We start from the raw sequence: 21,528 nt of genomic DNA on the forward strand, positions 1-21,528 counted from the left end.
TCGATGGGTTTTAAAATTGGATTAGAAACTGAAGAAAAAAACCACAGGGCACATGCAGACAGACATGTATAGATTATTGTACAGAAATGAGGAATACAGTGACATGTACGGAATATCTATCAAAACATGGCCCTCTGGTGGTGGAGTCAGCACTTGGTAGTCATGTGTAGTAGGCTGTCGTGTGTATTAGTGCTTTGGTCGCGCGTTACAAAATCAACAGAATCTCAACAATATTCTCCAAAAATCACAACATATAATTTTGTTTAACCATTTCTTTTCATGAATAATGAAAAATGTATAGACATTCAAGCAGACTGGAACCAGTGGTGCCCATGGGAATTAGCATACAGCTGAAGACCTATGCAGGGGAAAAGAGAAAGACTCCGGGGTTGGGGTTAGAGCAGGCAGATTGTCATGGCCTCAGGGATCTCATTGTGCTCTCAATTGGAGCCAACACATCACCCTAGTGGCAGGTGCCTCACCCACAACCTCTGACCTTTTCTCTTTGTGGTTGAGGGGGTCATATTGTTTATGGGTAGGAGAGTTGTCTAGACTAGCTGGCCACAGGGCAGAGCGAGACAATGAGAGATCTAACCCCCAACCCCCCTCAGCAGCGCACAGGCACATACTTATACACCGTCTTGCTCACACACACACACGGTTATGCACTTTTATAATACCAACACCACCTGCGAAGTTAGGGGTCACTATGTGCTAATCTCACTGATCTCATAGCAAACGATAACACTAGTAGTCATATGGCACTTGAGTGAAGTAGATGAAATAAAACACAACACACTCATACTTTAAATAATACTTTATTTCGTTTTTTAAAATAGTTTCCTTTTGTTCTACATACATATATTTTCAAGAAGTCAGGGTCTTGCAGAAGCAACAAAAAATATCAACACATCTTTTTGTTAATTTAAAATACTGACAGTAAATGAAAATAACGGAACAAAAAAAGATTACATTAATGTGGGAGAATATTGATATTTGACTTGTAATGTAACAAATGGTATGTGCAACCATATTCAGGCATTTCTGCCATTATTTCTCACAGAAAGCAAACCACTGAACCCAAGGCATGAGCGAATGTTTCTCCTAACAGACATAATAATAATAATCATGATGAGAAGCTACAAAACATGAATGGTTTTAGCAGGTTTGCATGCAAGGAGGTCTGAAATCCTAACCTACATTTCAGTGCTAGCTGAAAACAGCAGAAAGGAACTGGCCAGTGAGGAACCAAAAACAGTGATGGTGATGAAGTTCAAAGTAACTATGATGTCATGGTAAAGCACCCCTGTGTATACTCAGACAGGGAGCAATGACGTTAAAACATCAAATTTGAAATGAAATTCATATACCCATCACAAAAGAATTCGGTTTAAAAAACATACAAGAGCTGAAAATATATTTTGTACGTGAAAAGGAAAAGATAAATGGTTAGTTGACCAAAGGTTTAACTAAATATCACGTCTCTATGTTGTTCTGGTCTTTCATCGACTAAGTTCCACGAGGCTTTGGTGGAGATCCTGGAGGAAGGGGCTTTTCTCTTCCCATGACAAGCAGGACCTAGATGACACGCTTCATCAAGCCAGCCAACGACAGATGAAGTTTTATGCAGTTAAACAGGACTGATGTGTAAATTCAGATCATGGATACAACTAGACAGGCTTGTCTCCAGTCTCATTAGGCATGAGAACATGGGTGAGACCACATAGAGGGAGGACAAGAAAGAGAAGATGAGAAATACGGAGGGGCGGAGGGCGTGGGGGAAAAAGCCCTGAGGTTCAGGGGGAAAACAGCTCATACATTAAAATATATTTTCTTTCTACACAATAAAAGGCCCCCAAACGGCCACAACTCATCAGTACTTTCCTTTTTGCCTATTTACTAAATTCACATCTAATATTAAAATATCTCTTGAAGGGACGACCCAAAAATCAGCCGTCTTGAAGTTCTTTTTTTTTTTTAAGATAAAAGAATATACATAATTCTGAAAGAAAATAGTGCACATTCCAAGGTTATTCAGGCCATCTTGCTTTGCAATGTTCAATGGAAGATGAATTTCATCGGTTGTCATCAAGGGGTCCCAAGAGGTTTGGAAGGGGGGTGTTGGGGGTGGTCGTCAACAAAGACACATGACAGACACACGCATACACTAACCAGGAGAGTGCCTGTCTGCACCACAGGGGTCTGACAGTACATTCACTGACCGCCAACACCTGGGACACTCGCAGTCTCTCCATGGTCGCCCTGGACCTGTTCACAATGCCACAATCATCCCTATTCCCTAGACGCTTGTTTGGATTGTGAAAGATTTGAATGTGTAAACATAAGCAAGATTACATACTCCCCTTAGATGGACAGAAATCCTCAAGTAGCCAAGAGAACAGGGAGTAAACACTAGGGAATGGGTGGTTTAGTGTCTAGGGAACAAAAATGTGATTGTTGTGTTTTGAAGACGTCCACAGATGGCTCTGTGAACAGCAACCATGTATTTGAGTGATGGGACATTATCTTAACTCTGGAACACACTGCTGGGATGGACACACTACAGGGCTGGAGAATATTCCCTCTAACCACTCAGACAGGTTCACTGGACAACAGTTCCTCTCACTGCATTTTGCGTCAGAAGAAGACAAATGCTAATCCAGCTCGACACTGTGAGGAACGCCAAAAAATAACAATGATTAAAGCAGTACACACAGTTTGAGTCTGGGTTGTGGAGACTTTAAAATTTACCATCATTTTTTTCTCTTCTCTTTTCTCTCCAAAAGCCAACGTTTCCCTTCAGAAGAGGGATCAGGTCAGGTCAGCTGTCATACCTTTCTTAAGTGCTGAGGGGGTACATTAGTGCTGAGCGTATCCCGTTCGGTCTTGACAGTAGGCGAGTGGTGCACTCGGGGAGGAGGAAGTCAGGCAAGAGGAGCCTTCTGGGTCGGGAGGAAGGCCGCCAGGCTGAGATGAGGCTGCCAGGAGGTCTGTAGTGTAGCATGCTGTTAGCAGCAGCACTGACGGGCAACAGGAGTCACTGGTCCTGCCCCACACACGCACAGCAGCGCCTAGCCTGGTATGTCACACAGCAGCCTGGCCAATCACACAAGCAGCCTGGCTAATCACAGAGGCAGCCTGGCCAATCACACAGCAGCCTGGCCTATCACACTGACCGGGGGATCGCATGGCTCTCGTTTGGTTTCAAAAGACTGTAAGCCACTGGCGAGATCAGGTTAGTTCTACCAGGCTAACCGCCATACTGTATAGTACACACTGCTGTCATAGTCCTCAAGGGTGTGGATGAGGTACTCAAAAGGGGTGGTGTGTGTGTGTGTGTGTGGGGGGGGGTAGTATTGCTATGGTTTTTGTAAAACACCCTTTGTATCTATCTGTTTTCCACTTGTCCTGCTCTAGTTCATTTTCATATAGACATCCCCCCCCCTTTCGCTTAAAGACCCCAACCAGGGAATTGTCGTAATCACATGAGTAAAAATGGCTTTGATACACCAAGATTGTAAATTAGGTTAAAAACAAATAGCACTCAGAAGCAGAAAGAGTCCACGTTTCACAGGGTTATGGGTGTGGCCAACAACACCTGGAGGGAGGAGGAGGGGTTGATACGCAGGCCACATTCTACATCAACTACTTAGCCCTACACCCTTCTTCACCCTTCTGGAGAGCAGGGGGATTAGACAGGTGTAAGTAACCCAATAGGCAGAACCCTCAACCCGGCCCCTTACTGGCCATGTCTTTCTGCCACCATATATCTTTTCCCTGTCTGATAAATATCTCTCCGACCACAGGAGTGTGGGCCTGAGAGGGGTGGTGGTGGGGGAGTGCAGAGGAGAGGCAGGGGAGGAAGAAGGGGAGCAGAGCGGAGGGTCTTCAGTGTACAAGTTGTTCAGAGTAGGTATTTGTGTCGGGTGTCCTCGTCCAGGGTGAGGTCCACGACCTCCGGGGGGGACACCCAGTTGGGCTGTGGGGACATGGTAGTCCAGAGCTGGCCCTGCCGGCCACTGCTGTAGGGCTCCACGGAGTTTGGTGTCCAGGAGGACAGGCTCTGGATCACCCCTCCTCTGGGATGGGCGCATCTGGGAAAACATCATGAATACCATCCACCGTTAATAACATCTCACTCGGTATTACAAAAACCCAGTAATCAAATCTTACAGTCCAGCTCCGTAGGCCTTTTAGACGGGCGCGCACACCGACCTTGAGTTCTCTTGCACCCCGACTATCTCCACCTCACTGTCGGAAGAGGCCAACTCCATCTGGCCCTTGTGCTGGGCGGGCTCCCTGTGGGCCAGCTCTGCCTCAATGTGGCCTGGAACACACACAGCATGGCCAAACACACACACACACACACACATCACCCATGAAAGAGAGCATGGACACAGAGAGCTGTATACCCCCAGTGGAACACACAGAAACAGCAGTGGAACGAGGGATGGGGAAACGAGGAGCATCAAACAATGGAGACGTCTGACAGTGAACGACTGTCTGGACGGGATATCTGGGGGCCGGATCCTAAGCGAGGTTATTATACGAGGAGCGACACACAACAACAGAGGACACAGTGTTTCAAATGGATTCAGTGCCGACAAGCTCCCGAGGCCTCTCCAGGCTCGCTCAGCTGCAGTGGCACAGCAAAACACCAGGCGGCTTTCCTGCCAGGCGGAGGACACGATTGGTTCACCGTGGGGTTGGAGGGGATTACCTGGGAGAGAGTGGAGCGCTCTTATACACCCCATAGGGCGCCTGGCTGCCATCTCCTGGTCCCTGAGGGGTTTTACATCCTGCCTTATCACCGTGGTCCGGACAGTCCCCACATTCACACTCTCCAGGTTAGAATCAGTGTCTGAAATATCATAGTGGCCCTCTACTGGAGGCCCGTCTGCAGAGGACACACACACACACACACACACACACACACACACAACTGCATTATTCAAATGAGGTCGCACAGATGGCCTTGACTGGGGCTCAGTGTCCTCTCTGTATTAGACGATGTTTCACTGTAGCTGCCTCTTCTGTGCAGTGTCATTGGGGCTAGTCTCCCCTATTGAAATGAATGCTCTTGCAAATGAGTAGAAACACGCTGCTCTTGGTAGTTTAATTAGGTCTGTGTGTTTATAATGTACTAGTCGCCCATGTCGTTAGGGGCTGAACTTTGCTTTGGCGCCACCACCACCACCACCACCACCACAAACCAACCAGCAAGATCTTACCTAGGCGTTTCAAAAATTAAACAGACTTCATTCTGGCCAGTAAAAAAAAAAAAGTGTTACCTTTCGCCCTATTCAACTTTGTTCCCATGATTTCAGCTTTATTTGACATGTTTACAAAGTTGGCCTGTGCAATGTTTAGGATAAGGTACACGCATGGGGGACACCATTGAAGTCTCCTGAGAATTATTTTCCGTGCACACAAATTGTACCACAAGACAGTTTTTTAGGTCTCCGTTTTAATGCTTTTCAAATAACAGCCATTCTCAAACAAATCAACTCCCACTGGAAGCAATCGTTACAAAAATAGTCAACAGAAGGTCATCTTCTACTGCGAATACAATAAGGCAAGTCAATGCAGATGCAGCAGTAGTTGGACGACCAGGAAATCAAAAATACATGTCAAAATGCAGAACTAGACTTGACCTTGGCCTGTATTTAGCCTGTAAGAGTCCTAGCTGACTGTCATGTCAACTCCCTGGTAGAAGGGGGGGGGGGGGGGGGGGGGAGGTGTGCTTTGAGTGTGTGGTTCCGTTCCAAACAAACCCCTAAGCCCTAGAAATGTTTCCTCTCTGCATTCAGACATGCACAGGAGTGTAGGGTGTCGACTGAATGGTCCTGGGGGTGTATTGGGAATGAGGCCCCTGTCTGTAGTACCCTACAGGGCAATCTCTAGGGAGGGTGACACACACACACTCCAGCCCAAAGACTGAGCACATGTCTGAGGTAACCTGGACAGCGTGTGACAGAAAAGGGGGGGGGGGAGCAGTGCATTGTGGGAAGGAGTCAAGGCAGAGTCAACAGGGTGGATGGCACTGACCGCGGTCACCTATGTTATCGCAGACGCCAACTACTTCCCAGAGTGAGCTGGTGAAGATACAAAAGACCACGTATGAACCAAGAGTATCTCTTTGGTAAACATCAAGCCTGTCCTCTATGGGAAATTCGAATGATTCAAAAGGAGAAACATAACTCGACTGTCGTACAGCATTCTCTTTTGTGAGCAACGGGCAGAAAGATGAAGCATTACTACAGTTATGAGAGGGACATGATCATCTCAATCAAACAAAAATGGAAGACCGCTATATCTAGGATACTGTAATGCAACACTTGAAAACAGGCAGAGATCTTTTATTTTTTTATTTTTAAATAAAAATAAATCAGAGCTATGCTCCACTGAGCTAAACATGGAAGCAGTTTTCATACATTGTTGAAATTCGACAGAAAGGGAACGAGAGACGCAGAAGACCGAGAAGATCCTGAAGGCATCAAACGAACAGAAGAAATGTGATGCAGCTGACCCGCTGGGCCAGGAACACCAGCACAGATAGAACCGCCTGCCTTGCACGCGTGCTCATGGAAAATGTCTCTCAGTTTGCTATTAGGCTATACCAATATTTACACAACTATCAGGTAGACCACATGCAGAGAAGATAACTTGATGTCGTGACGTAGTAGTACAGAATTGAAATCTTTAAAAAGAAAAAAAGAGACAAGAGAAACAAAACTTCCAGGTCTGCGGGTCTGGTCTGTATACGGAGCAGTACATTTTCATCCAACGTATAGAACTTTCTGGACATTCCACCGCTGGGCTATCCTGCACCTTGTTCCCCCCCTGTTGGCCAGGTCCTGGGTTTATAACCTAGGTAGTATGGTGAAGGTCAGATTCTGCAACACCCCATGCCTCCTATCTATCTAAAGCTAGCTGGAGGGAGGGGTGGGCTCTCGACCCCTCATGAACAGAACCAAAGAAAGGACACTTTTTCCACCCGCTCGGTTTCAGTGAACTGGTAAACATTAGCTAGACAACATGCGCTGTATAGGCCAGTCTGTTCTATTGGCGCACCAACTCAGTCGTATTGGTGTAAGACCTGGTTTCAGTTCGATAGGGAAGGTACTAAACAATTCAAATAGGCAGCATTTGCTTCAAGCACTGATGAGGCCACGGATACAGACTGTCGACCACGGCCCGTGAACTTGACCTTGAAGGTATTGAAGGACATTTGAGGCTCTTTATATTGCAGCTAATAGCCAGTACCAGTACAGCATGACAAGGCGGAAGCCATCTTGAGCCACACATGAACAGCCAGGTTTCCTTGATGATTTGTGCATCTCAGAACTGCATTAATACACACATGAAAAATCTAAATTGCCAATCATGGAAATAAAAAAAGGCAAGAAAAAGAATCACATTCTAAACATAGGCTAAAAGATGTTTTAAGTTTGACATCCAATCTGATTAAAGAAATTGTGTGGGTTAGGAATATTGCATTCAGAATACAATTAGCTATTTTCTATTAGTAGGCTACATGTTTGGTGTTAGTAAAGCTATGCCACCAAAATAAAGGTTATGAAAGATTTAACCAGTCTTTGATTCAGATTCAGATCCACTGGTTCCATCTGGTTTCTCAGGAGACACACAGCGGGTCAATGGCACAATGATTCCCCACCTACACAAGGCACATGCTATGAAGCAGCAGTCCCCTGCCTAGTGGCTGACTTGGGTGCTGTAATGCACATCTCTGGAACATGAGCTGTGTGTGTGTGTGTATGTGTGTGCGCGCGCGTGTGTGGGGAGGGGGGGGGTGGAGGCTGGTAAACATGTAAACTTTTGGAATCGGTCATACTGCAAGCAATACATTAAGAGCCCTGACTTAGAGAGGAAGTGTCAATGTCCCGTGTCATCTAGCCTGATGCTTTTTGTCAGATTGGAGGAATTAGCTTCATAGGTTGCCATAGAAACAAGTCTTTTGGCCTTGTTGACTGAATCAGTGAACTGTTTTCCCAAAAAAATCAACACAAAAATCCCAACATATTTGTATCTCACAGTGATTCACAGTGCCAGCAGATGTCCTGCACAGACCGGAGAGGAGTCCCATTTAACCAACTCCACCTCAATGAAGTTGACTGATTGTATGTCGGTTTGGCATCAAATACTATGTCTTTAAATAAACTCATACAAAATAAAAATCCTCATTAAAGCCGGGAACACCACGCCGTCGAGAACAGAGCCACCACAAAAGGCGGGCTGAGGACAGAGTAACCATGGTGAGAGATCTGCCCCCCCCCCCCGGTAGACTGGGAGGTCAGAACAGATCCACCACTGGGTGTTATGGTCGTGTAGGCAACGCTGTTCGAAAACCGGGATCCATTCGGAAAAACAGGAACACCCTACTAGAAGTCGTCCCTGTGAGACACCAACATCAAAAGACGACGTCAACAACAACAATAACGACGGCGACTGAGGAGACCTAAACGTTCAGCAGGGCGGGGTCGGACACGTCCAGGTTGCCGTTCGGAGTGGCCACTTCCGGCGAGAGGTTGTTGTTGTTGTTGAGGGGCACGGGCGTCAGGCTGGCGTTCTCCCGCGCCAACAGGTACGCCGTCATGGTCTCCTGCGACTCCGAGGACGGCAGGAAGGAGCTGGGCGGGGACGGGCGCGGCGCCCGGTGGCGGTGGTGGCGGCGGCGGCCCTCCCGGGGGTCGCTCGAGTGCTTGGACGAGTCGTCCTCCTCCTCCGAGTCGAGGCGCGTGAGCTTCTCCATCCACACGCGGAAGCGCTCCTCGGTCTGCCGCTGCATCACGGCGAAGCGCGTCATGGCCTCCTCCAGGACGCCGCCGATGCTGTTCCTGTCCCACGGGCCGCCGTCCAGCAGGCCGTGGACCTGAGCGCCCACTCCGGATCCCTCCGCACGGCTGAAGCCAGCTTTAAAGACATTGAGGCCAAGCCGTGAGAATAACACACAGAGGTAGCAGCAGGAGAAGAAACTTCATACTTGCATTGCTTGGAGGTGGACTTTTATTTTGTTTTGTGTTGTTTTGTTTTTTTGGGGGGGGGGGAGAGAGTAAAGAAAGAAATGACTTTTTTGGGGGGGAGGGGGGGGTTACGTGCGTGCAGATCGATTCTTGACATGCGGATGGACTAGGTCATGCAGTTGTAGCGGTCTGGTCTGTGTGCGGAGAATGCGGTAATGGTTGATATGGAGGTCTAGAGATCCAGTATGAAGGAGAACACTCTGCTGCAGGAGAGGCACACACGGCTGGGACTCGCACGACGCCTCTACTCAGTCTTAAGGCTTAAGAATGCACAGACTAATATTGCTTCATAAAACAGAGGAAGCTAATTAACTACAGCCCACACACACACGTCCACAACGTCAAACACACACTCCCCAAACGTACTTCCACAGGTTCCACTTGTTTAACAAATGAACTAGGACATTAGGCAAGTTTATCAAACTATTCATAGATCCGCACATAGGCTATAAGCGGCAGCTTCTCAAACAGATGTTGCTCTAACCAACCCATAGAGTTCCTACACCAGAACCTTCACATGACATCACAGCTGTGTCCACGAGACCCAGAATGAGAGCTGTGCCAACAACCAGAGAACCCGAGTAAGAGAAGAATCTAGAATGCCATCTTAAACTGTGAACAAATAGCCTAGGCTTCTGGGGCTATTTCAAAATGACAGTCTAGGGCTGATTCTGTTTGCCTTTCTATGCTGAGGTGAATTGGCCAAAAAACACACACACACACAGTCCCCACCCCTGTAAATGAAGAGCTCACACCTGAGACCAGGCCCGCATTACTAGGAAAGACCAGTCACCCGGGAGACAGTTCGGAACAAAGCTTTAAGGCTGAGGCGCAACAACAACAGCACGGCGCACAGGGACTCGAGTGACAATTACAGGCCGCAGAGACAAGATCAAAAGGATTTCCAGCCAATCTGGAAGGCAGGTGAAGGCAGGTGACATCCGCCCGGTCTGGGGACTGACTTTTAGCGAACAACTGGAAACCCCTGACAAACACAGAACTCGACGCGAGTCGGCGTCTAATTGGTACAAAGTGGAGATTAGCCTCTAGGGGTTGATCTCCATCCTGATCCCTGCGACCTTCCAGTGCATGCCACATATCTTATAGAGGTTATATCACCCTGTGACGGCTATACCATCGAGCAACTCCACACGAGTGAGCCTTGAGGCTACGGCCGCCCTCAATGTTAACACAACATTGGGAGCTCGCACAGCCTGAGCAGATCATATAACATGGACCCATTGTCTATTTACAGTTAATGCTGGAGGTGAAGAATGGCTGCACAGACCCGAACAACAAGACACGTGGAGAGCAGCCCATTGACGACGTTCACGACATGGTGTCTAGATACCCCACACATGCAAACGATGATTAAAAACATGTTTACTCACATACAGAACACTCAGTACAGGTGATTCAGGTGACCATGTGGTTATGATACACAATGGGTGTAACCTGCAGAGTCATGGTGAATGGAGACAAATGCGGTGTGACAGAAAATGATGGGACATTCAGTGTTTCAGCTATTAGGCTATCCATGTGAGGGGATGAACAAACATAAACCCAGAAGCACCTCTGTGTTGGTCTGGCATGTCAGCAGATTGACAACTGGTTATAACTCATGAAGTGTTCTTAATTAGTTCATCTCGAACCTTGTTGAGAGATGTCGGAAAGGTTCATAGTGACATGTGGGATGTGACTACAGGTACCAGTCAGTCAGAGTCCAGTGTGTGTATTTTGGATTTACTTGGCTACACGTAGCCACGCATGATGTCTGTTATAGTGGCTATAGTGGTGTTAGCTCAGTGCGTGTTCAATTATAGACTGCTAGTGTGTGTGTGTTTTCATGGGTGTGTGTGTGCATGGGCGTATGTGTTTGCATGGGTGTGTGTGTGTGTTTCAGGCTATTACCTGGGATGTCTGTGTTGATTGTCTTGCCAGCGGCAGCCTCGTCGTCCTCGTCGTCGGAGGTGCTGGTGCTGGAGTCACAGGTGAGGTCACTGTCGCTCGTACTGCTGTCCTGCAGCAGGTTGTACTTCTTCCTCGCCGCAGCCTCCCTCTTCTGCCTCAGCAGACGCATGCGCTCCTTGTGCTTCTGGCTCCGGTGACCTTTGACCTTTGCCAGACGCCCGTTGGTCTGCTTCTCCGGCCCGGCACCGGGGGCGACTGCCGCAGACGGATGACAGCGGTTCTTCTTTGCGGCCATTGTGTTGGGGGTAGACATCTCGCTTTCGGAGCGCGAGCGCCGAGACTTGCGCCCCCCCGACACGGCCACTGCCGTCTGGCCGCCTATTGCCATCCCCGGGTCGGCCCCACCGTCCCTAGTTCCCCCCTCCCTTCCTCCGTGCCCGGTGTCCGCTGCGTCCTCCCCCGAGGACAGCGTGTCTGAGTCGGCCAGGTGGCCGCTGGAGGAGGGGGACAGCATGCAGGGGTTGGAGGAGTCGCTCTCGTAGACCCGTCCAGTGGCAGGCTTTGTATCGCTGCCTGTGGACGCGTGCTGGGACTCCGGGGAGTCTCTGCGGAGCTCCTTCATCAGGCAGGGCATGGAGAGCAGGCCCGGCTCTCCTTCCGTCTGCAGGGGGCTGTCCAACTCCTTCTCCCCAGGCGGAGAGCTAGTGGTGGTCGTCGTCTCTGTTTTCAGTGTCTCGTCCTGCTCCCCTCTGACTGCGGCACCTGTGGACCCCTCTTCCGAAGGACACTCGGGGAGGATCTCAGAATCCAAATACTCCTCTGACTTCTCTGAGTCGGCCATCTTCATGCTAGTTGAGTGCAGAGCCCCACAGTCAGACTCTCATAGACGACTGTGCATGGACAGGAACTCAACTACAGCCTTAAAATAAAGAAAAAGTACCACTCAACCTTATTGTTATCTGGTAAACTGATCAAGAACTTAAATTAAATAATGTTTTCAATTGAGGCCATATGCAACCAGCCATATGCTTCATGTGAAACCTAGCTCTCTATTGCCACACTGCTATAGCTACTGTATACTGATAGCTTAGCTGGCTATTATAGTGTCACATTTAACTCCTAAACCATATGTTGGCCATTCCAAAATTCAATATGGGACGCTTTTCGTAACATCTCGATAACACAGACGGGGCCTCATCTATCATGTATGAACAACACGGGGGTGACCAAGGCCATCAACGTTCAGTCTCACCTCTACGGTCTACCATTGCATTACACTATGGGATTTGCGTTAGCTGGCTGCATTGCGAGCCTAGTAGTAGCTCATAGGTTCGTTACATCAAAAACGGTGGTTATTACGCGCAGCAACCCGATGATCATTAGACGAAAAGTGGATCATGTAATTTCTACTGTATTGTAATTTACTTGCAGTAACCTTATTTTACACAACCTACACGCCACTCTTAGTCACTCAATGGTATAGCACGGTACACCCCGGGCCGCCCAATAATACCTTAACGAATGCCCCTACTAGCCTTTCGGGCTAAAGTCGACCTACTACATTTCAGTTTAAGTGCGGTTGGTTTCCCTGCATACTAAATTTGAATATGTTTGCACATATAATATGCTGCTTCTGATACTTTAACTTGTCAGTCGATGGAACGGTAGAGCACCTGCGCCACTCGACACGAAGCGCTACCCACACAGCCTACTTGCCAGCTAATATTCCAGCTAGCGTTAACTACAGTACCTAGCTAGCTGCCAGACTGCTATCTAACCTAGTATTTAGCTATACACTGTGGTGTTAGCTGTGTACTGTCTGTAGTGTAAGCTACGCTCAGCAACAACTTACCGGGAATGTTATACTCTTGTTGTTCCAGTGTCCGACTTTTTTGACATCGTCATAAATTGTAACCCTAATTTAACATGCATAGGTAATACACACGTAATAAAGAACGTATAACTTGTGAAGTGGACCTTAGTCCACTTAAACCGTAGGATACGTTATTTTAGCTAGCTAGCTATTTCGCTAGCTATTTCAAAATGTCCCCATCAGCCGTTGTTCACATTAAAGTCTATGCGCCATATCCGTAGTGTGTGGGCGGCTGACTTTGAAGCTAGCGCCGCCGGTCGCAGTGGAGGAGTATGCAGGCTACGTGCTGAAGCAGTTGCCAGACTTCTACTGTGACTGTGTACTGCCATATATTCTCAATCGCATCAGTTAACTCAAACTCACATGCCTTACATAAAATCACATTAGGTTTCATACAAATCCTACGATTAGAGCTACACAAGTCTGCACAAGTAATCCACCAGAGACGTTTTCCTCCAACATCGTGGGTTTATTGTAAATAGGAAGGTGGAAAAAATAAAAATGTACGACAATGTAACAAACACAGAAACACGTTGCATTGTACAGTTCGACACAATGTCTCTAGTCCAGTTTTATTGGCTAAATATTATTCCTAAGTAGCCTACACATTTATGTTATTTATAACATTTGAAATGTATTCTTTGGTATGTATGGTCTAAACCTACTGCACCCAAGAATCCATGGTGAAGTGAGGGCCTGGATTGTACAGAAAGGGTAATCACTGAACCTACTTGTCCCATACAACCCATATTGCTGCAAGATTGTCACACATTTCGGCCCTGCCTTGTTTCCTCTGTCATCAAAGTGTTTGACAAAACATGTGAAGAAGAATACCAACAAACCCAATAGGTTTCCTTCTGACGGATGAATCTTGATAATGTTAACTATGTCACTTGTAAACAGGGACCATTGATACATTCAAGAAGGTCAATAACGAAATTATGGGAAACATAAAATAAGAATACTTTATTAGTCATGGGAAACATACATGGGGACATCAACATACACAAGCTTGAGTGTCCATTAGGTTTAATTTGCTTCAATAAGCATTTCAAAATTAAAAATCAACAGGCTTGTCATTACAAGGGTCTTCCTTTAGGTATGGACGCATTCATGAAGTCCACCTTCGCCTCGAGTTCAGCATCAATGGCAGCCTTGGATAAAAGGAAAAATAACTGTTAAAATGAGAATGTGAAGCACAAATCTAAAAGGGTGCCAGTCCCATAAAAATAAAAACACTTTAGAACACCTGGGGAAGAGTCATGAGAACAGGAAAAAACAACTATACAAAAACTCACCAATTCCCTCTTTGCCTCTTCAATCTTCACTTGTGCAAGAGAAAGGTTCTGCAGACAGAAACATGGCACAATTGATCTGAGTACACACTATATAAAATGTGTGTTTTGAATGTTCAAACATTCAAAGTTAAAAAACAACATACAGGGCTCAAGTCTCTATAAGGTTCCAGCTTCTTTGTCAAAGGCACAATTTCCTGTTTCAACGTGGCAACCTCCTGTAGGTAGGAAAGAGAGAATAATTACTTTTTGTAGTAACAGTTTTACTTCAAGTGTTGTTTAGTGTCTGCTATGTGTGAATACTGAGGCTTACCTCTGAAAGCTCCATCAGTGACTGGTGGGAGAGACGATTCTCCATGTGCCTCTTTGCAAGCTGATCCTGCAAGTGAAGATTCAAGAACATGGCAACATAATTGTAATGTAGCAACATGGCCATTTGTGTCATACTATGGCAATGACAGTTTTATAACATCAAAACAATGTGCTTAATACTACCTATGATATTGTATAATACTCCAATGTGAAATGCAGTTTGGGATTTTTAGGCTAAATGTGATACGGTATGTTGGGCTATTCACTGCACCAGTCCCAGGTGACCAAAGTATATTCATTCTTTAATTAACTAACCGCGGACATATTGTTCCGGAATGACAGATCTTTGGATTTTGCTTTCACAAAATCCATGTTCAGCAGCCTCTCCTCTGCCTTGGCGGACTCTATCGCCTGAGCATCCTTTGTTTTGTCAAGGTCCCTGGAGTTAGATAGAAATAGAATTGAACAACAGCGCTGACAATGTACCTTCTACAACTTGCTGATTAAGTGACGGTGACTATGAACCTTCAAAACAATGTTATTTTTCAAACAAGCATGTAAATGACAATATGAATCCTAACAGAAGTGAACTTACTCCTGTAAAGTCTTCCGTAGAACCAAAGTGTCTGCTAGTCTTTTCCTGACTGTTTTGAGCTCTCGGTCAAGTCTCCTGTCGTATTTCTCAGCTTCCAGGAGCTCGTTGGTCAAATTATTCATTGCAGGAATAAAGCTTCAGAGACAATGTTTTATGAGACAATGACATGTTTTTACAGACACTGCAAAAACGAACCAAGTAAACTCTCTATGAAAAAAAGTTAGTTGTGTATGTTGACTTGCAGACAGGCAGCACTGCAGAAATATTTTAACATCTGTTTACCTTCCGAGAGAAGTGTCTTTGATTCCAAGCACCATGGCACTGGACACCAAGACAGACAGATAGTCAGATGAAGGTTTTGACAAACTTCCCGCAGACAGGCCTACTCCTTGTAAAACAACATCCTGGAGATGGGTGGCTGTATAAAGATAAACACGTAGAACAAAATATTAAGGCAACATTTGAATGACGTGCTTGATGAGAATATTTACCTTACTACTTGGTACCAAGTACCAAATCAATACTTCTAGTCCTAATCTCACTTTGAATAAAATAACTCCTTGAAGTAGCCTTATTATGAGTAGGCTACATGTACCTCCACCTACCATCAGCCTGATATTCAGAGGCTTTCTGTTTGTGGTCCTCAATGAGCAAAGCTGTCTCGTTGCATCTTTTCTCACTTGCTACAGCGAGCTCGTATAGTATGTCCACAGTTCGTGTGTTGACCTCATATTGTGGAACCGGCTGATCTCCAAAGACTGAGCTGAGCCACTGGCTAACCTGAAAGGAGAAAGAAGAATTTACGCAACTAGATTGCTTACTGTAGACTGTTCAAGACACCACAAACACTGCACCGTCTTAGAGTGATTCAGGAGACGTTGAGTAACTGATAAATTAGTCTGTAATAAACTATAAAGCATACCAAAAAATCAAACCTTTTTGCTTTTTTCACACATTTCAACAAACTAACGAAGCAAAGAGTTTCAGGAGAACAAATTAGGTTTCAGGGTGTAATTTGAGTTCTGCGGATCTGATTGTTATGGTTTCGCGCCCCGTTCAATCTAGTTCTTCCATACACTTCCGGCTGGAGAGACATTGTGATTGGATGTTTGAAATACACTCGTTTAGGTAGTACGGTTTTATGCAAAAGGTTTCTTTCAAAAGCAATAAACGCATTTTCAGACATATTCACAAGCTATCCAGAGCATCGCGGTGCAGAGATAGCCAATGCTGAGAGAGTAAATTTTTTGGATAAAGCAACATTTTCTTGGCTATTTTGAATTTGACTTAAAATGTATTACGAAAGATCCAGAGGGGGGCAGTTGTTATTGTTAGGATTCCAGTAAATTGACATGAAAGTAGCTTTCATTATGGATCATTAAACATTCGTTATTTCTCATAATAGCAAAATTGGTGCTTTCAATTTGTGCATTTAACCATACCGGGAGAAAACTTGACTCAAAACATGACTCGGTGAGACATTATTGCACCATTATGGTATGAAAAACATTCTTAAACGTACATAAACATAAAACAAAAACTATTGGTAAATTGGATATAGTGTTTCCGGGGCACTGTGACCTTTCTATAATCATTGCTGTGTCCTCCATCTTCTTCACTCCGCTCTACGCAATTCAGCCGGTTCTGGAGTAGGGCAGATCCGCGTAGAAACATCAAGATGCTGTCAGTTCGTGTCGCTGCGGCGCTTGCCCGCACTCTGCCAAGACGGGCCGGATTTGTAAGCATTTGAATTGCATTATTTTATTAAAGGAATGTGTTTTACCATGTATGTTTGCAGTCAGTTGTTCAATGTTGGCAAATGGCGAGGCCGTGCATGCACACCGCCATCTTGCACTTGAGGTCTTGTTTCATAGAAGTGCGTACCATTGACATTTGATGTTGGTCATGCCTGCCCTAGATTGAGACAAAAGTACATCATGTTTCTTAACAGTTTCATGACAAACTGTAGACTTGTCCTTATGTTCATTGACAGTGCAGTTCCGCATGAAAGCAACGTCAATGAATGTCATTAGCTAGTTATTGAAGGTCAGATTTTGTACTAATCCACATTGCTACAAGTTTTCAAACGCGCTGTCCTGAGCGTGCACGACTGTTGGGCACACAATGTGACACCGAGTGTATGCATTAGTGCTATAATGACTACAACTAGTGTTTATTAAGTCAGGTGACGTCTCAGGACACGCATGTCTAGGAGGAAGTTAACTTGATGGTTTACGAACCAGCGATATGTTACATGACGAATTGTAGCGTTAATTATTTGCAATTTAATTTGTGACATTACTCTGCAAGGTCATGCAGTACCTAGACACTTGCCAGAGTGCTTACTAGTATGCCTGTTACTCAGAGCAGACTGAGGATCACTTATGTTCATTCTTGACATTCAAATTTGTCTTTCTGAACCTATCCTTGCAGGTTTCCAAAAGTCTCCCCGTTGCATGTGTAGGAGTCAAGCACCTCCACACCAGCAGACCATGGCTGGTGAAGACAGGTCAGTGCTGGAATCATGCAGACAGTATTGAATGGGTTAATCCCAGTAGTATTCAGGTTTCGGGCAGCCTCCCTCTATGTTGGATAGGGAGTAGTGACAATATTCTTTGTTGTGACACTTTGCTAAAATATGAAATAAGTTTGACAAATGTAGTCACATGGTTATTTTGTGCTCTGCAGGCACTGCAGAGGTGTCATCAATCCTGGAGGAGAAGATATTGGGGGCTGAAACCAGCAGCGACCTGGAGGAGACTGGCCGCGTGCTGTCCATTGGTGACGGTATTGCCAGGGTGTACGGTCTGAGGAATGTCCAGGCTGAGGAAATGGTGGAGTTCTCCTCTGGACTCAAGGTGAGACGATGTGGGGTTTCATAAGGCCTTTGCAGACCGAGGGAGATAGATTCAGGCATAAGATTAATTAATGCATTCCAAGCTTGATATCTGTGGTGCGCAAACAATATATGAATAAATGAAATCCGAGCCGTGATTGTAAAAAAAAAAAAAAAAACCTGATACAATGCCTACAGTACAGTAGGCTTCAGTATGGACATGTAGCTTCCCAAATATTTCACTTCACAATTTGTCAGACTCGGTCTGCAAAGGTCTTTGTGTACGTTATGCCGGAGAAGCACTGTAGTGCACTGCCTTACAGGAAGTGGGGGGAGGTGCATGCTTGTCTTTGTTCATACAGAACGATTTTGGTCAAATAGAAAGATCTGGTAAAGAAGTTGTCCGATAACAATACTTGGCTGAATTTAGCACTCCTGAAACACCTGCTTGTCAACCACGTATCCTCTCACCTCCCCAGGGCATGTCTCTGAACTTGGAGCCCGACAACGTTGGTGTGGTGGTGTTTGGTAACGACAAGCTGATCAAGGAGGGGGACATCGTGAAGAGGACAGGCGCCATCGTGGACGTGCCCGTGGGGGAGGAGCTGCTGGGCCGCGTGGTGGACGCTCTGGGAAACGCCATCGATGGCAAGGTCAGCAAAATAAGTTGATCTGCTGTGAGATGCATCTTGATGATGAGGAAGCAAAGGTTGCGAAACATGTTAAACATCTTTTGGATTGTAATTATTTTGACTGAGAAAAAAAAAACAACAATCTAAAGTCAAGGTTAAGTGAACATTTAGGAAGTCTGGTTGTCCATATTGCTATGTCCTGGTCAAATGGAATGGTTGTGTTCTGTTCACCAGGGTCCCCTGGGCTCCAGTATCCGCAGGCGTGTGGGCCTGAAGGCCCCTGGCATCATCCCTCGTATCTCTGTGAGGGAGCCCATGCAGACTGGCATCAAGGCCGTCGACAGCTTGGTGCCCATTGGCCGTGGCCAGCGTGAGCTTATCATTGGTGACAGGCAGACTGGGTAAGGAGAAGTGAGCTAAATTGTGTGAAGAAGTCTTTGATTATGTATGTTGAGAGGGACCTGGGCTACAGTTGTAAGGTGTATCGTTATTCCCTCAAACCACTGATTCATTTGACCCATTTGTTTCGAGCTGTCAAATGTCAATTCTCCAAATGTATCATCATCCTTCCACAGAAAAACCGCCATTGCCATCGACACCATCATCAACCAGAAGCGCTTCAACGAGGGCACGGAGGAGAAGAAGAAGCTGTACTGCATCTACGTGGCCATCGGCCAGAAGAGGTCCACCGTGGCCCAGCTGGTCAAGAGGCTGACTGACGCCGACGCCATGAAGTACACCATCGTGGTGTCGGCCACAGCCTCGGACGCCGCCCCCCTGCAGTACCTGGCCCCCTACTCCGGCTGCTCCATGGGAGAGTTCTTCAGGGACAACGGCAAGCACGCCCTCATCATCTACGACGATCTGTCCAAGCAGGTTAGTCGGGACGTATTTCAGTGTGCTTGTAGGAATACTTTTGGTTTTGGTATGTTGTGATCGCTTTTGTGGTCCTGTTTTGTTCCATTTATATGAGACCCGTCACTCCCCACCCCCCTCTCTCCCCAGGCTGTGGCCTACCGCCAGATGTCCCTGCTGCTGCGTCGCCCCCCCGGCCGCGAGGCCTACCCCGGAGACGTCTTCTACCTGCACTCCCGTCTGCTGGAGAGAGCGGCCAAGATGAACGACAACTTTGGAGGCGGATCCCTGACTGCTCTGCCCGTCATCGAGACCCAGGCTGGTGATGTGTCGGCCTACATTCCAACCAACGTCATCTCCATCACAGACGGACAGGTGTGTGTGTGTGGGCAGCTGTGGCTGTACCAGTGGGTTCATGACTTTTTCTCTTTTTTTTTTACGTTCTGCAACCTGATCACCGCTCTTCTCCCTCTCAGATCTTCCTGGAGACTGAGCTGTTCTACAAGGGTATCCGTCCCGCCATCAATGTGGGTCTGTCTGTGTCCCGTGTCGGCTCCGCTGCCCAGACCAAAGCTATGAAGCAGGTAAGATCTCAGACCTCAGATGTAAACGTGGTGTCAGCAGTGCCTCTGTGCTTAACTGTGACACGGTGTAAAATGCCACAGTTCAATTGCTTAAGTGGAATTGTAGAACAAAATTGTTCATGATCAATCCAACACATGTTTTATCTCAGCGTTGACCCTCCTTGTCTGCTAGGTGGCTGGTACCATGAAGCTGGAGTTGGCCCAGTACCGTGAGGTGGCTGCCTTCGCCCAGTTCGGCTCTGACCTTGACGCCGCCACCCAGCAGCTGCTGAACCGTGGAGTCCGTCTGACGGAGCTCCTGAAGCAGGGACAGTACTGTGAGTACCTGCCTACCATGGAGCTAGACTGAATGATTGTTTTGTGGTCATGGAACCAACTGCAAGTCACCCTTTTTTGATTTCTGGAATTTAAAAAGGTGCTTAGAGACACTTGTAATTTTGTCAAAGACCTCAGCTTTTGCCATATATTTTATGTTTTCTTACTCTTGAGTAAGAAAACATGTGATTTAAATATGCCCTCATTTGAACTGTGTAGGCCCCATGGCCATTGAGGAGCAGGTGACAGTCATCTACGCCGGTGTGAGGGGACACTTGGACAAAATGGAGCCCAGCAAGATCACAAAGTTCGAGAAGGCTTTCCTGCAGCATGTTCTTAGCCAACACCAGGACCTCCTGGCAACAATTAGGTCAGTAAAGATCATCTACTGCACATTCTGCCTGTTGCCTAGACACTCAATATGCATGTTCAAGGGACTTAAATACAGATTTTGAGTAAATCTAGGAATACGCTTAGTCTGTGCCATGGATGGATTATAAACCCAATGAGTTCTCATAATTGTCAATGTTATCCAATCTCCTTACAGGGTCGATGGCTCAATCTCACCGGACTCAGATACCAAGCTGAAGCAGATCGTCTTGACCTTCCTTTCAAGCTTCGAGTAATTTGTCCCCAAAAATGTTTTGTCAATGTTGCATAGTGCGCCTCGGTTAAACTTTCTATGAACTTCGGAAATTCACGTGGCACTTGATCTTTAATGTACAGATATCTCCTAACAGAAAATAAAGTATTCCTATGCCAGGAGCCCTGGACTTTTGTGTTTCAATGACCTTCATTGTCCTTTCTTTTAAATACTTAGTAGTGATCTTCAATGGAACCTTTTATGATGAATGATGTGAATAAATGGGAGGGTTTAGCTCAGTATTTAAAGCCCCTAAAGTGGTTGCAGCTTGAAATCCCACTATTTTAGGTAACTTTGGATGACTGTCTGCTTAATGAATAGATAATAATACTGGAATTAATTTTTTGCTTACATTTAGTACATTAGATATCCATATAATTAACAAGTTGTGCCATTCAGTGTTTTTAATATTTAGGAAGCATTGCAATCCCGTATTTTACACTAGATACCTAGGATCTTGTATACAATTTAGTTCGTATATTTTTATTAACCTGTGAATAAACAACTGACCTATATTGTCAAAATTGTCAACAATGAATCCAGGCAATGCAGGTTGTCAAATTGAACGTTGATGCAAGAACAAGTCATTATAAATGTAGAGATTAAAAATGTATGGATTAACATACTCCGTGT

At 46.0% G+C, this 21,528-nt stretch overlaps 3 protein-coding genes across 5 annotated transcripts; 1 reads left to right on the top strand and 2 right to left on the bottom strand.

Moving 5' to 3' along the window:
• Positions 1–802: 802 nt before the first annotated feature.
• Positions 803–13,040, bottom strand: ark2n (arkadia (rnf111) N-terminal like PKA signaling regulator 2n). Of its 3 annotated transcripts, XM_062477460.1 has the most exons (5): positions 12,808–13,040; positions 10,956–11,874; positions 4,721–4,897; positions 4,216–4,327; positions 803–4,094 (listed from the first exon to the last, which is right to left on the bottom strand). In XM_062477460.1, the coding sequence occupies exons 2-5, from the start codon at positions 11,800–11,802 to the stop codon at positions 3,905–3,907; spliced, it is 1,326 nt and encodes a 441-aa protein (XP_062333444.1). In that variant the 5' UTR covers positions 11,803–11,874; positions 12,808–13,040; the 3' UTR covers positions 803–3,904. The 3 variants fall into 3 exon arrangements, with proteins under 3 accessions (XP_062333444.1, XP_062333446.1, XP_062333445.1); XM_062477462.1 differs by lacking the exon at positions 4,721–4,897 and having other exon boundaries at positions 12,808–13,039; XM_062477461.1 differs by lacking the exons at positions 803–4,094; positions 4,216–4,327; positions 4,721–4,897 and adding an exon at positions 4,917–8,934.
• Positions 13,041–13,774: 734 nt separating this feature from the next.
• Positions 13,775–16,122, bottom strand: haus1 (HAUS augmin-like complex, subunit 1). The gene is made up of 9 exons (XM_062477484.1): positions 15,966–16,122; positions 15,636–15,810; positions 15,313–15,448; positions 15,031–15,165; positions 14,751–14,874; positions 14,437–14,502; positions 14,270–14,341; positions 14,127–14,174; positions 13,775–13,982 (listed from the first exon to the last, which is right to left on the bottom strand). The coding sequence occupies exons 1-9, from the start codon at positions 15,984–15,986 to the stop codon at positions 13,908–13,910; spliced, it is 852 nt and encodes a 283-aa protein (XP_062333468.1). The 5' UTR covers positions 15,987–16,122; the 3' UTR covers positions 13,775–13,907.
• Positions 16,123–16,611: 489 nt separating this feature from the next.
• Positions 16,612–21,025, top strand: atp5fa1 (ATP synthase F1 subunit alpha). The gene is made up of 11 exons (XM_062477450.1): positions 16,612–16,768; positions 17,464–17,539; positions 17,719–17,888; positions 18,346–18,519; positions 18,733–18,899; positions 19,074–19,374; positions 19,504–19,728; positions 19,830–19,937; positions 20,110–20,254; positions 20,472–20,622; positions 20,800–21,025. Exons 1-11 carry the CDS (start codon positions 16,709–16,711, stop codon positions 20,876–20,878), a joined length of 1,656 nt encoding a protein of 551 aa, XP_062333434.1. The 5' UTR covers positions 16,612–16,708; the 3' UTR covers positions 20,879–21,025.
• Positions 21,026–21,528: the final 503 nt, after the last annotated feature.

Source organism: Osmerus eperlanus, chromosome 14, assembly GCF_963692335.1.
Source record: "Osmerus eperlanus chromosome 14, fOsmEpe2.1, whole genome shotgun sequence".
Lineage (NCBI taxonomy): Eukaryota > Metazoa > Chordata > Actinopteri > Osmeriformes > Osmeridae > Osmerus > Osmerus eperlanus.

Excerpts from the sequence above, each read along its gene's own strand:
- ark2n (XM_062477460.1), bottom strand. The coding sequence starts at position 11,802 with ATGAAGATGGCCGACTCAGAGAAGTCAGAGGAGTATTTGGATTCTGAG. Across the intron at positions 4,898-10,955 it reads AATCAACACAGACATCCCAG|ACGGGCCTCCAGTAGAGGGC; the intron begins GTAATAGCCTGA and ends TGTCCTCTGCAG. Across the intron at positions 4,328-4,720 it reads AGCGCTCCACTCTCTCCCAG|GCCACATTGAGGCAGAGCTG; the intron begins GTAATCCCCTCC and ends TGTGTGTTCCAG.
- haus1 (XM_062477484.1), bottom strand. The coding sequence starts at position 15,986 with ATGTGTGAAAAAAGCAAAAAG. Across the intron at positions 14,875-15,030 it reads CTACGGAAGACTTTACAGGA|GGACCTTGACAAAACAAAGG; the intron begins GTAAGTTCACTT and ends ATCTAACTCCAG. Across the intron at positions 14,175-14,269 it reads CTTATAGAGACTTGAGCCCT|AACCTTTCTCTTGCACAAGT; the intron begins GTATGTTGTTTT and ends TTCTGTCTGCAG.
- atp5fa1 (XM_062477450.1), top strand. The coding sequence starts at position 16,709 with ATGCTGTCAGTTCGTGTCGCTGCGGCGCTTGCCCGCACTCTGCCAAGA. Across the intron at positions 19,729-19,829 it reads TCTCCATCACAGACGGACAG|ATCTTCCTGGAGACTGAGCT; the intron begins GTGTGTGTGTGT and ends TCTCCCTCTCAG. Across the intron at positions 19,938-20,109 it reads AGACCAAAGCTATGAAGCAG|GTGGCTGGTACCATGAAGCT; the intron begins GTAAGATCTCAG and ends CTTGTCTGCTAG.